At 37.7% G+C, this 14,790-nt stretch overlaps 1 protein-coding gene across 1 annotated transcript in view; it reads right to left on the reverse strand.

The window, feature by feature from the left end:
* Positions 1–310: 310 nt before the first annotated feature.
* Positions 311–14,790, reverse strand: part of LOC130439501 (protoheme IX farnesyltransferase, mitochondrial) — a 37,337-nt gene continuing 22,857 nt past the window's right edge. The window contains exons 5-7 of the mRNA XM_056772134.1: positions 7,369–7,439; positions 3,071–3,303; positions 311–1,539 (exon numbers count right to left, since the gene is read on the reverse strand). Of these exons, the coding sequence (XP_056628112.1) occupies positions 1,115–1,539; positions 3,071–3,303; positions 7,369–7,439 (729 nt within the window). The 3' untranslated portion in view covers positions 311–1,114. The remainder of the gene's footprint in view (positions 1,540–3,070; positions 3,304–7,368; positions 7,440–14,790) is intronic.

The raw sequence follows: 14,790 nt of genomic DNA on the forward strand, positions 1-14,790 counted from the left end.
CAGAGTCACCAGACATTGTTTGGAGGAGTGGCGATACAGGGAATTCTGTAAGCGAATTTAGCCTTGCATCTCATTGCTGCTGTGAATTACAGTATCTGCAACAAACAATTATAGCAAATCGACTCAATTTTGCTCAAATCCTCCAACAAGAAAATGATTATCAAACAGTTAAAAGTTATATAATAACCCCAACGATTCCTTACCCAGTAAACTCTGAGCGATTCAGCTTCTTCTGGGATTATGGAGTAACAATGCAACCCTTTATTTAATTACACATTGAACATTTCAATTCAAAACCCGAACACAAAACTGATCACAAGACTTTTATTTAAAAGAACTCTTTTCTTTAGTTTCTTACGAGTCATTTGTACAGTAAGGTCAAGATTTGGGTGAACCTTGAAGGTGCTGAATGCAGAATGAACACGTGGAGCACTGCATTATTCGGTCTAAGCAAACGCGTTCCTGTGTTATGTTTTTTCACACATCAAAATTCTGGGTACAACAACAAATTCTGACTGAGCTAACAGAGTTCGATGTTTTGATACACTGAAATACGGCAATATCGGAAATGGTTTCTTCAAAGTCATTATTCAATGAACTCAGATGAAGTTTTAAACAAGGACGCAAAATAAGGACTTGGCTAAGAAGCGGACCAAATTTATTTATTAAATTGTTTTTTTTTGGTTTATTTTAACCATCTCAGTATTCTGACATGTCCTAATTTACCAAGTTAATAGACAAACGAATAACGTTCTTTGTTCCAGCATTCCTTTGTTTCTATTTGCATTCTTTTTGTATATTAATTGTCTCTAATCATATTGGCTTGTGTCAATATGTTTTATAGACATCCAATAAATAAAATATATATTTACACACACAATATTGATTTGTGTACCTGAGTTAAATCTGATTTTGAAATGACTGCTGTTCATTCACAGATGAATCAGTATTCTTCCCTGATGGAGGAACTGAGTTTATGTCCGTTATGCATGTTTTCTATTTTGTCTTTCCCTTTCCAAGTTGCATAACTTTTGGTATCCTTTTTAAACTCCAAGATATTGAGGCTGACATCAAGTCGGGATGAACAACGGCCACACATGTGTTTGTGTTAGCTCTACACAGCCAAAGATGTTGCACCCGCGACAACATCTCCCTCGTCCCGTGTCACACGGCTCTTCTTACAGGTGAGTGCCAACAGAAGCAGCATGGGCAGATGCCAAAGGCTACAGAAAAACAGCTTGCGGGCATTCTGCCTGTCACCATGGCGATAGAACCGTAAGGCCAGGTAGCTGATGTAAAGGTTAATGGGCAGTGAGACTAAGGGGAAGGTCCACGTGGTGACGTCCAGGACAGGACCCAAGGCCGAGAGCCCGATCAGGCCCATGCTGTGGCGGAGGGCCACGCGCTTACAAAGTGCGGGATGGGTGACGGACATCATTCGGTACCCGCCGCGCGAGTAGTCCTCCTTCAGGTTCCAGCTCAGAGCGTTAAAGTGAGGAAACTGCCAAGAGAACAGGAACGCTCCCAACAAGAGAGCTCCTGGAAAGGAAAAGAGAGAGAGGTAAAGAAGTGAATAAACAAACAACATAGCAGTGACATTTAAACACTGGAGGTGAACTGTGGACATTTTGTTCACAGAAGATCTGTCCCATCCTGCTGGGCAGAAAACAAACATCGTTCACCTGGGTTCAGAGCTCAGAGGCGGACGGAAAGTTGATACGGCAAAAACAGTGGCCCGTGCAGGGGTAACAGAGCATGACACGTCGAGCTGTCTTTGTGCGAGTGATCTTACGATCCTCTGAGAAACGCAACGCAACGCACGACGGCAAGATGAAGATCTGAAACTTTTAGGTTGTCTTTCCTGCCGCTAGGAGTCTTAATAATTAGCACTTAGATTTACAGTTCACGCGCAGTCGCTTTGGAAAACAGATCTCACGGTTGCCTCAACAATTACAAGATTGCAAAACAGGCTACAGACCCCTTGCTGAGTTCTACAAACACTTGATTTCATGCAAGAAGTATCTTAGGAATAACACAGGATGTTGAGTGTATATGTAACTACAACATTCGTAAGTGGACAGTGACTGCATATAAAGTTGAACCAACAGACTGTTATAGTGCAGAAACCGACGACAAAGAGGGATGTTAGGATCGAGGACACATTTTTAGAATGAGCCTTATGTGAAATTCCTGCTAAAAGCACAAACATCCAGTTCAGGGGCAGCGGAGAAGATCTCACATGAACTTAGAGGGAATGCAAAAGTTGATCTTTTGATTCATTGTAGGGCAAACGGGAGTGCAATAACTAACTGCTATTGTCTCCTATTTACTTCAATAAAAGTGTACTCTACATTAGTAAATTACATTAGTAGTACATTAGTAACAAGAAATGTGAAAATGGCCTACAACATGGACAGTGCTATATATACTGTATATATTGTGCTATAAGGAAAACAATAGAAAAGTCAGAAAAGGTCTGAGAACTGAGAATCTAAGAATGTGAAGTAGAGGTAAAACAATACACTCAGCTCATGAGTCGATACAATACACTACGATAGATTCAATACGTATGTGGTATGACAGTATATAAAAAAAAAGATTTCTTTCTAAAACATTAACTATTTAAAATTATTTTTTTGTTAAGATAAAAGGTTTAACAGAATTTACTGCATGTACATGTATAAAACTTGAATAGGTCTGTCACAGACATATAAAACAAAATCGAAGCATAAAAATTGAAATAACAAAGTAGGCCTAAAATAAATAAGTCTTAAGAGAACTTCTTAAAGCAGCAAAATAACAACATAAAAAACAAAACATTAAAACTTGTTTCGAAGCTCATCCAGTAGGTTTAAACAGACAAGATATTGTTAAATATCGAAATTTTTCTTGCACAATATATAGATTCATGTATTGTTTCATTCTTAACGTCATTCCTGCATCTACGTCTTTAGGCTGTGGTAGGAAACCGTGGTAAACCCACGCCGACACATGGAGAACGCACAATATATAGAATCTATAGATCAAAGATGGTGTTTGAGCCCTCATTGTGTTAGTGTGTATATTGCACCTGGATCGAGAGAGCCAGTGGCTGCCGTCCAGCCCATTACAGGTGGGATGGCGCCCACCACCGCGCCCACCCAGGTGTTGGTGATGCTGATGCGTTTCAGGGGTGTGTAGCAGCACGTGTACAGGAAGATGTTCAGAGTACCCAGGAAGCCGGTCAAAGGATTGACACCCAGGGTCAACAGGGTCAAACCTGGGATCCCACACGCCAGTGCGAACGAGACAGCGTGAAGTGGGCTGAGAGAAACAGAAAAGCATAAGACAAGCACAACATGAATATAGATTTTTGTAAGCGGGGTTTAAAGCCGTAATGAGTTATTTTTGCAATGCGGTACGTTGAAACAACTTGAATCAACTTAAACTTCATTCACTTTTATGAAGTTTAGGAGCGATTCTCTCTTGCACTTTAAGGGAGGCTTTTAAAACTTACAGCATGTTTTCGTAGCACATGACCTCTAAAGATCGAGAAAAAAGTAGTTTCATGATATAAACCCTGTAGAAAACTACCAAACACTGGCCCAGAACAGATTGTCCGATAAAACGACAACCAACATGAAAAACATTATAATGGAACCAAAATAGAAAGACAAAGGCGACAAAGAAAAAAGCAGGAAAAAAGAGCTTGTAAAATAGCTTCTAAGATAAGCTGTTGTGCGGTTCTGCGAGTATCACATCAAAACAAAAGCGTTCTGCCTCTCTGCTACAGATTAAACCTCTCCTCACCACAGACGCTTCCATCGGACAACCACTTCCTTCAACGTTTATCAAATGCAGTCCTCCAGTCCTGCGAAGGCGTCTGGTTCAAATTCACAGCTAACTGCTCCATAAATTAGAGGAGCATTGAGACAGAGACCAAAGCTGAGAGGAAAAAAGGGGTCAATTTTCTGCCCGACAGCAGGAGATTCCATTCAAATGCTATTATCATTGTTATGACTGTTTTATGTGGTAAAGGGGTTTTACAGTCTATATGTGTTCCATAATTTAAAGCATGAGATCAGCTGTTTGGGTGTCGAGGCTATTAACGTTAGGAGCAAAACCGCTGGAATTTCCACAACTCCGTGAAAAAAAAGAGCTAATCTAACTGTCACAAATATACCAGGTATGGCTCCGAGATATTATTCATTCATAGTCTGAAGTCTAAATAATTTACTGTAATCCAATAAAAACAAATACTTGTCTGACGTGATGCTCTCATGTGGCAGGTCTTCCAAGAAGGTAAAAAATGTGAACAAGGCTTAAACCATGACAGCTGAAATGAATCTTTCCCAGTCTAGACCTACGATTAAATAGGTATATACTATAAGAGAAACTCTAAAAATACATTTTTGTAATAAAGAAAAAAGGAATAAATAAACAACAATTAAATGAATGCATTTGTCTGACATTTTACCCAAAGAGACTTTTTCTTTTTCGCATATCATTTGATCAATATGTTTAATCTCTGGGATTTAAACCCACAATCTTTGCACTGCTTACACAACGCTCACAACGATTATTAAGAGAAAATAATCATCGCTAAAATAATTCAACAACATAAAAAGAAATACGAATGCCAACGTCTCATAGTGATCTTGAGTATGTTGCACGGCTTGTGGGTTCTTTCGTGACAGATTTGGCGTGTCAGTTTTTAACGCACAATTCGGTCACATTCTTGTGATGTAAAACAGCCACACACACGCAAACATCAAAGAGCGTAATAACATACTGTCAAAAGCGAGTGTGTGTGTGGGTGTAAACATGTTCTACTGGGATGCACATAATGGGTGTAATGATATGTTGTGGTAGATGACACTGGTGTTTGTATGCTGTGTATTTGTGAACAGGTCTAGAGGTGAACAGGTGAAGATATGTTTTGACGATGCAAAAACAACAAACAGATTCCTCCTGTCATTAACACAAGGTTCTGTAATGTACAGAAAAATAATTCTGCTCAGAAGTGACAGAAACTGTGCTCTTTAAAATACACCTGCCCAGACCTCCAAGAATAAAACTGAATTAATATTGTGTTACAGTGATGTGAAAGGGAAAAATCGTTCATCATTTACTCGTCTCTATGTCATTTCAAACATGTATGACTTCATTTTTTTCAAAAGATGAAAAAAGGACAAAAGATTATATTTTGAAGAATGTATGTAACCAAACAATATTGGTCCCCATTGACTTCGTATGGACACAAAACAACTCGGGTGATTCTCACAAAATCTTAGTTTTAAGATGTCAAACATTATTTTCTTAAAAACACATCAAACAAATTTCAAAATTACTGAGAGTTTAACACAATAAAAAAGGCCTTAAAAATTCTCATTACCGGTCAATTTCATAGCATGTTTTGCAAAAAATCGAAGCCATGATGCCTAAGAAAGTTTTTACTAATCATACATAATAAGAAATTAATGAATGATATTTTAATAGACAATTATACATGTACATTTTCTTTAAATGTGGAAAACTACCTGTATCGGTAATGAGATGGGGAAAAGTTGTGTACACAGCGTGATAAGAGAATAGTACGTTTTTAAGTTTTAAGTTAAAAATCTAATTTTTAACTATAAAAATAAAAAGTAATTTGTTAACTTGTTAGTCATTTGAAAGGTTCTAGTACATGTGTTTCTCCACATAAAATCAAACTTAATGAAAACATTTTTTTGTGTGTATAAAGTGTTTAAAAAAATCACAGAGGATGAGAATATCAGTCCTGGAAACTACTTTCTTCATTTTTATTATACATGAATATGCAGTCAGTTATTTTTTGGACATTTTTTAGTCTATTTTTAGACATTTTTAATCTAGTAGAACCTCCAAAAGGTTTTTCACAATATTTAAATTTTACTGTGTTTAAATTACAACAATTAATGCACTCAAAACAAATCGGGACACATTACGGTTATGTGAATTTCAGCAGAAAATGCAAAAATGTCAAATTGATGTTTGAGAACAGAATTATCTTATGATAAATTTTTGTGTTACCAAATTGTATGTTTTATAATTCAAATATTAACGGCCAAAATATTTCAGTAGTTTTGTGAGAATCACCCAGTGAGCCATTTCTCAAAATATCTTCTTTTGTGCTTCATAGAAGAAAAGAGTAACATTCAGGTTTTCAATGACATACGAGTACGTAAATGATGACAACATTTTTGCTTAACTCAAAAAACATGGTGTATGTTAGACATCAATGACTTTAAACATGCATGTAGACCACAAATAAATGTATCAAATGGGCCTAAAATGTTCAGATTTACGTTGGTGCTGTGGTGCAGTGGTAAGAACACATACGCCTGCCATTCAAGTTTGAACCCAGCCAGCAACCTATTTAATAAAGCTAATAGTCTGAAAAATGAAAACAAAAACATGGCTAGGGTAAGAGCGGCAGGATGAGATGAGAGGGGGAGAAATGTGGACGAAGAAAACAAAGACACGCCTTCACACACCTGGATCAGGTTACACAGGACAGGTGCGGGAGTGGCTGGTCAACGCTACAGATATCAGACAATGGCGTATAGTGTCTGAAACCGGCAGGCGCGACTATACACAAACACTGGGCTATTTGAGAACAATGTCGAGTAAATAACATTACATAACAAGAGTAGGGAAGCCATTTTAATCTGCAGTGACTTACAAAAATCACAACAAAGACAGCAAGGATGTGTCTCTTCATAATTTAAACGCATTTGTAAAAATCTAATCCACACTAGGTTTTGCCTAGTATGTCTACTTGCGTTTTTGACTGCGGGTCAGTTAAAAATTCAAATAAGACTTAAATTTATAAGTGACACAACACCGATCCAGGTATCATCAGATTTTATCATTAGATGTGACACAGCCAGCCTTTTTTTTAAAAAAGTTGTCAACCAGCACCAGCGTTCACTAAACTTTGATGGCTCAAGGTACATTTTCTGTGATAAATATATGGCATTTTTTGTCAAAGACTTCACCCAGATTAGACTCAGAACAATGATTAAAAACACATAACGATTGGCGTAATAACTCGTCTTTGGCAGGGAACGGTTGAATTTAAAATGATGAGGAAAGAGTTAAAGGTCCAGTGTGTAATGTTTTGGAGGATCTACTAACAGAAATGCAAAATAATATACATACAGTTAGTATGTCTTGAGAGGTGTCTAAAGGCCTTACATAATAAAGCGTTATGTTTTAATTTTCTTAGAATGTTTTTATCTACATAAACCGCAGGTCTCTTACACGGAATTCACTATGTTGTTTCTACAGTTCTGAACAGAAGACAAAGGAAATAAAAAAATCAAGAGTATCATAAAGCATATCAATGGTTTTGAAGAAGCTCACCTAATTTGTCCTCTGACCAGAGGTCTGTTTTTGGTACGGTTCATGTTCGAGTCGAAGGGCACCTCAAAGTACTGTAGAGGAAAGAGATAATAAAAATGAACATAATGCAACATGTTAAGAGAGAGAAAAAGAGAGAGAACACAAAATGTGATTCATTTTATTCAGATTTTGTTAAAAAGTAGTGTAAAGGAAAAACACGGGTACAAATCTTAATAAACGTTTCAGAAAACTAAAGGTCGTATGACTAGATGTTAATTCCCAGCACACAAACTCACACTAACACTATAACCCGTACAAATGTGCCACCCAGAATATTCTTCTAACCACTTCGAAGATCAACAATGGCGCTTAAGCATTGTTTGCAACATGCTACAAATTCCAAGACGGGTTTCTCAAAAATCTTCTCGGGAACATCTGCTCAATATCCACAAATGCATGACATCCCAACCCTTAAACGAATCGATATGCATGCATGTGTGTGAGAAAGTACAACAGAGGTTGCTTAGGTGCAACTGGCCGATTAAGGTTTTAAAAAACATAGTTTTACGGCCTTCTGCGAGTCTGTTCAAAACTCACCCGGGGAATCCACAATGTGAGACTAAAATACAAACACGTGAAGTGTTTAAAGCCAGGAACCCGTTCTTCAGTCTGTGAGCGAGCACATGCATCTAATGAAGAAAACAGACAGCTCACTTTTCAACCCAAGAATTTCAGGACCCATTTCTCCTAAAATATGGCCCCCATAAAATAACTAATAAACAGATAATCCCTTCTTCTATTCCTTTCTTAATTTACTGTCCGTTTGACATCGGAAAGTGGTCCCTTCTTTAAAACGCTCTTGTGGTAGGTAATACATTTCCCGCAGAGCACATTTATATTTTGTAAGAACGGGCAATACCACTTCAGGAGCACAACGGGGGGGAAATACATATTATCTGTGACGGTCTGGTCGGAATATCTATGAATTGTCTTGAGCTTTCAGAGTTTGAACGCTGCGAATGCTAACATCTGTCATTTCTATGTTTCTTCACAGCAAGCATTTCTACATAAGCATAAAGAGAAAACAGAGTCACTCAAAAGTTCACGAAAGAACCTTACACTTTAGTCTAACATTCAAAGGACAGGCGAATAAAACATCAAGAAAACATTTAATGTCAACATGGTAGATTGATACTTTTTCATTTGTTGCAGTGATTTTTGGCAGCTATTTTACACTCAGATCAATGTCATCCGATGTGATGAAGTAGCGCGATGCAGAGCAGAGGAAGTTTAAGCCCAAAGTGTGTTGTATAAAGTTAAGTATAGTGTCTGCTAAGTCTCAAATTTATTCTCTCAGCCCACAGCGTTATTACACTTGAGATACAGGGCAGGGCAGGCCACAGATGTGGCTTCGAACGAGGCCCCGCAGTTTTAGGGCCGAGGTGTTAATTCTATTTCCTGGGTCAGGAAACGCGTCAGAGGGCCACAGAGAGACCCAGAGCAAATTTTCTGGTGTCTACAGTATTAGCCAGATGCTAACAAGACCATTTCCGAGTAGATCTTTGAAACCAGTTTGCATGCAAAGATTGACAATAATGTGTGTCAGGGCAGAATACATCATTGTAAATTCAGAGAAAAGGGTTTCCGGTGCTCTGTAACGGCATTCAAGTGCCTGTCAGATGCTTTCGGCTTTTAGCCGTCGTTTCATTTCACAGTCTGTCCATCCATATACATTTTTCCCCTTTTTAGGCTGGTACATCATCTGGTTCACATCAACACCCAGAGACCCCTGCCATTCCTGCTTCAGTGCGTTTATTGCTGGTACAGATCGTTCTTATAATGTATCAAAAGTATAAAAGAATATAAAGGGGAATCAACATATTATGGGCTGTCACATCTCCACTTCTAAGGCCCTGCATAATCAGATTCTGTGTTTCACTGGAGAACTTGGAATAATCAGATCAAGTCAAATGGTTTCTCTAATAAACTGGTTTCAGGGTTATTCTATTGAAGAAACAAAACACGGCAAGAGAAAACCTGCTTTCCATTTTAGGAGACTTCAGACAGAACCGCTGAAACAAAATTACGGGAACCCATAAAATTACATAGACATATTGCACATTACTTATAATTACACTATTCACAATATACAGCCAAAGACAAAAAAAATGAAGAGACCATTTTCAGTTTTTTCAGAATTTACTATTTATAGGTACAGTATAGTATGCGTTTAGGTTAAATAAATTTTTTTTTTTATTTTTTTATGTTAATAACAATATTTCTCCCAAATTCCTATGAAAATATTGTTTGTATTTGCATTTATTTGCAGAAAATGAAAACTGGAGAAACAGGCCAAAATAACAGAAAGATGCATTTTTTAGACCTCAAATATTGCAAAGAAAACAAGTTTATATTCACTATTAAGCAACACAACAGGTATATTTGTAAATGTATTAAAGAAATGTTCAAACATGATCTTTTTAACTTAGTTTTCATGCGTCTTGTCATGCTGTCAGTATTTACGCTGCTGTTGGATGACTTTATGTCCCTCCTGTGGTTTGACTTTGTTGAATTTCAACAGACAGTGGACTGAAATGCCCACTAGAAATGCTGATGAAATTAATATTTGGAATGGTCTCTTCATTTTTCCCGTGTTGCATTGTTTGCTTTTGTTTTAAACAAAGATTGTGTGACGAGACACATTTATCTCTCTGTAAAAAACAAGACAGTAGGTTTAAAAAAAACTTATGTTGTAACAATTGTGATCAGTTTTGTGCTGGTTTGCATTAAGTTCAGAAAACTGATGACTGAAATCAAAACCACAGCATATTCAAAACAGAAAACTTAAAAAAATATAACGTAATAAAAAACGTTCCATACGTCACTCTTTGTAATATTCAGGAAAAGCAAACCTGCCCAAACTGTTGAAAAATAAAATGATGTATAATGTAATGTATAAAATAAAATAACTAAATCGATGAGTGTACTGCAAAGTTGCATTGGATTGTTTTTGGTAAGGAATCGTTGAAGTTCACCCCTAAATCGCTTCTCATCGCAGCGTCTAAATTTGCTCGGCTCATGAGCGATACTGCAGAGTTCACTGTGCGAGTACCAGCAAAGCTCTGGGTTCACTCAGTTAACAGATGCGTCAGTACAAACTCATGCCGCATGATAAAAACTATGGACTATGAGACCATACAAACCACCACGGATGTGAAACTTTTACTGTAGCTTAGATCTCTCAGCACTGACAGTATTTACTCTAAAGGGGAAGTGCATTTGAGGCCAATCCCACGTATACATACATATGTAAACAAACACAATAGAGATGTGCAAAAATAGTAAATGGCTTGCAAACTAGTTAAAAACAAGCACAGTATATTAACAACAGCTAAAACAAAAAAAATGCAACATTTGTGGCAGAAACCTCAGAAGAAATGTGTAATGCTGTGTTAACACCAAATTCCAATCATCGCTTTCCTCGCTCTTTATTACTTGCAGGATAAGTCTGATATATTTGCATGAGTGATGCGAAAAACATCACACAACAGGAACTGTCTTCACACAATCAGATGTCAATAAACCCCTGATTCATTTCAATCGCGTCCTGTGCGAGAGCGCGTTTTTCCGCATCTTTACTTTGACTTTATATGCAATTTACGAGCACAAATCGCCTAAAGTGATTACGTAACATGAGATCATGAAAATAACATTTCATTGCAGTGTGTAATGTTGCCGTGTTTGGAAGTAAGCAGTTAGGCAAGTTGTAACTCCAAAGGTGAATGAATAACAAAGTTATTGGATTGGAAAAGGGAGTCGACTCTGAATCAGGCAAACGAGTCATCACTAGTCCGCTTCGCGAACCGCCTCGGATTTACGTCACTACATATAGTCCCACCTACATTTTGCTAAGACTGCCCGTGAAAACCAATCACAGCAGACTAGACCATCTGACCAATCACATCAGACTAGGCAAGCGGAAAGGAGGGGATTAGACAGATGAATCGCGGAACGAATCATTTGAGATTCAGCCAAGTATTAAGGTAAGAATAACGAATAACTGCCTTTTATTACGAAATAATAGTGTTTTACACCTTCTATGTACATAAACTTGTGGTTGGACACCAAAGAAGGACCTTGAAATCCCTTGTTATGCGCTCTATAATTCCTGTTTGGTGTGAACGCAGCATAAAAGATGACTTTAAAATTGTGCGGCTGTATCTGCGGTGATTTTGTTAAAAATGTCTCTAAAGACCTTTTAGTTTTATTATGTAAAAGAACAGCATGCTAAAAATTTAAATATAGAGAAAATTCAGATATAAAGTACTAGTAAAGCCTGTACAGTTAATATAGTGTAAATGTTTACAGTTCAGCTGCTGTATACGAGAAGAACGTTGGCAACGATCCCTTAAAGCAGGTTAAAAGTAAACAACACCTGCGCAAACATCTCCTTGGCAACTTTGTGTTTTTGTCCTCCATGTCTCAAATATAAAGGTACTGTCCAAGCTTTCAATCAGCAAAGTGCACATTGTCAGCACACACTTGGGATGATAAATCTCCACGCTGTCAAAGTCCAGGTGCAAGGAGCAGAGTTCGGGAGTTGAAATGTTAATATCGCATCTATTTAAACTAAATTACCTGCCAAACGTGGAAGAACAGCAGCAGAGAACATCAGCTGTAATTCATCCCGAGCGTTTGTGGATGAAGTCGGAGCTAAATTCCTCTTTAGTTACAGCGACCTCCAAATTGTTGCGGTCAAAGTTCAACCCGAGTTTTGGTTGGACCTGCAGAATCTGTTCCCTAACCTTCAGTATTCAGCACACATTGAACGCTTACAACACGATTACACAACTACATCATAACTGGACAAATGCTCGAATTCTGAACTTCTTGGAAGGCCTCCTCATTCCACTTTTCTACAAATATACATCATTTCCTCCAGGATGGACCTCTGAGTCTTTGAATGTTTTGACTGATAATTTAAATGAATTATAAAGTCATGTTGGTGCATAGACTAATCTGCATCTTATCTTACAGCCGCACCTGTAGAAGACATCCGACAAACAATTTTACAGACAGGGATTTTAACGTCACTTTGATGTCCCAGACGTAAATCTCAGAAATACAGGTTGGAGGCTTCTTAAAAAACATGATGTTTTACCATCTTTTGACATGCAGCCTATATTTGTGCTTCTCTAAAGCGAGAGGGAGACATAACAGTTTGGTGCAGAACTGAAATGTGTTAGTCTTCCTTGAACACACAATACAAAACATTCAAATAACATTGATCTGATATATTTGCTACGCTGCAAGCGATTCGGAATATTATAATATATTAAATAATATATATTTTTTACAATTAATACAAATTCTGTAATTTTTTTACCCTCATGTCGCTAAAACCCGTTTATGACTCTTTCTTCTGTGGAATACAAAAGATGATATTTTGAGAAATGAGACCAATTTTGTTTTTGTTAGCAACATTCTTCAAAATATCTTATTTTGTGTTCTACAAAAGAAAAACAGATTTAGAAAATAAATAAATAAACTTTTGGGTGAAAAACACACACAGCTTACCTACTGACAATCATAACTAGACTAGACATTTTTAATTCAAGTAATCTGGGTGCATTATGACTTCATAATGACTCAATTAAAATGTACACAATGTATATGTAAATGTATAATGCGTCCAGTAGCGTTGTTAACCAAAACGCAAACCATTAATATGCATAGGTTACAAGCGGTAAAACCATTTGACGTTTGATTTAGACCCTCAGATATGGGCAATGAAGCGCACATATCAAAGCGATGCTCAAAAACCAAAGAAAGCGAAGGAAAATATATCTAATACAAATTTATAAGGTTTATTCTTAAAACAAACTGTAGATCATTTTGTGCTGTGTGGGGGGCCTAAGTTTTTTACGTTGCTTAGGGCACCCAAAATGGTAAACACGCCCCTGCGTACGCCAGTGCCACTATGACACAAAGACCATCAGTACCTCCACATCCATTTCAAGCAGTACATAAATTCACATCCACAAATGCACTCTGTCCACAAAAGAGAGCAAGGAATTTATGCCGGTACATCTGTCTTATTCTGGTATGTGTGATGTGTTCATTTGGCCTCTCTGGACACAGAGCACCGACGGGAGCTGGCAGGAGCTTTTCTGGCACGGCGGCACAATGATGAACGGCTTGTAGGAAGCGAAATTTAGTGCTAATATGTCCACATGCTAATCAGCCAATTACAAATGTTCTGCTCTACGCTAGAGCTGCCTCATTGCAAATCAATACATTCTGTTCTTTCGCCAACGGGTTCAAGAAGGGATGAAGGCCTGTGAATAGTTAGTCTTTTGGATGCTCTTACCCCAAGCTGAAGACACGGAAAATCTGTGCGTGATCAGTCGAACTGAACCATGAAGGACCAAAGATTTGGTTTTGAAAGCAGCCTTGTTAGTCACTTTCGGGGGGGATATGAGATCTCCTCGCACCCAAGATAAGACAAAAGCACCACAATCACCGCTAAAGTCCTCCAAATTGTTTCCAGCTCTACCATGTGCAGATGTGTTTGCAACGTTTGCGGCAGTTACATTACAAGTTACAAAGTATTTCATAGCAATTGCATAAGATAGATGAGTGCTGTCTGGGTCGGTTGGGAGTTGAAGACAGGGGCTAAGTTAGTGGTTCTAGATGTCAGGAACCTTCTGTGGGAAAGGAGAGCTAGTTCATCATCTTTGGCCTAATGTCAGTTCATATAACCCAGCCGTCACTAAGGTAAGCCTGTAGTTTACAGTTTTCTAATCTCAGGGATTCCACACTAAGCGCCTCCCACTGTGTCAAAGTTTCGCATTACAGTTTAAAAGAAGGCATCTCTGATGGACTGAATAAGAAACCGTTTTAATATTGGTCATATATTGGGTGTTACATACCAAGAAAACCAGATACCTCACCTATATTTACAATATAATTTGCTCAATTTAAAACCAAAAACCAAGATAAAACATGCAGTGTTAAAAGTCTTTTTGCACCATATGGCCATGATCCGAGCTCTACTCTTAAGTCCACACTAATCATGATGTCATCGATCACAGTGCTATATTAAATAAACTAAACACAGATATTTATGTGATACCAAGTACTTCATCTGGGAAGGTGAACATACTCCATGTCCTAAAAGGAAAGCACTTTCACGAAATATGTTTGCTACTGAAGTTGGGAAAACCTTAAAATTGACGAAAATGTAAATGACCGCACAGCCGGGAAGAGGGAGGGGGGGTGATGTTTACAAAACACTCCTAAAAAACTTTTTTCTTCTAAATTTACTTTTTATAGTGTGTTTAAGTAAAACGATGCTTTATTCTCTGAACAACTGACAGCATTTAAAGCAGCAGAAAAATTAAGAGACCATTTCAAAAGTACTTAAATTTTTTATTTACTATT

This window comes from Triplophysa dalaica, chromosome 17, assembly GCF_015846415.1.
Source record: "Triplophysa dalaica isolate WHDGS20190420 chromosome 17, ASM1584641v1, whole genome shotgun sequence".
NCBI lineage: Eukaryota > Metazoa > Chordata > Actinopteri > Cypriniformes > Nemacheilidae > Triplophysa > Triplophysa dalaica.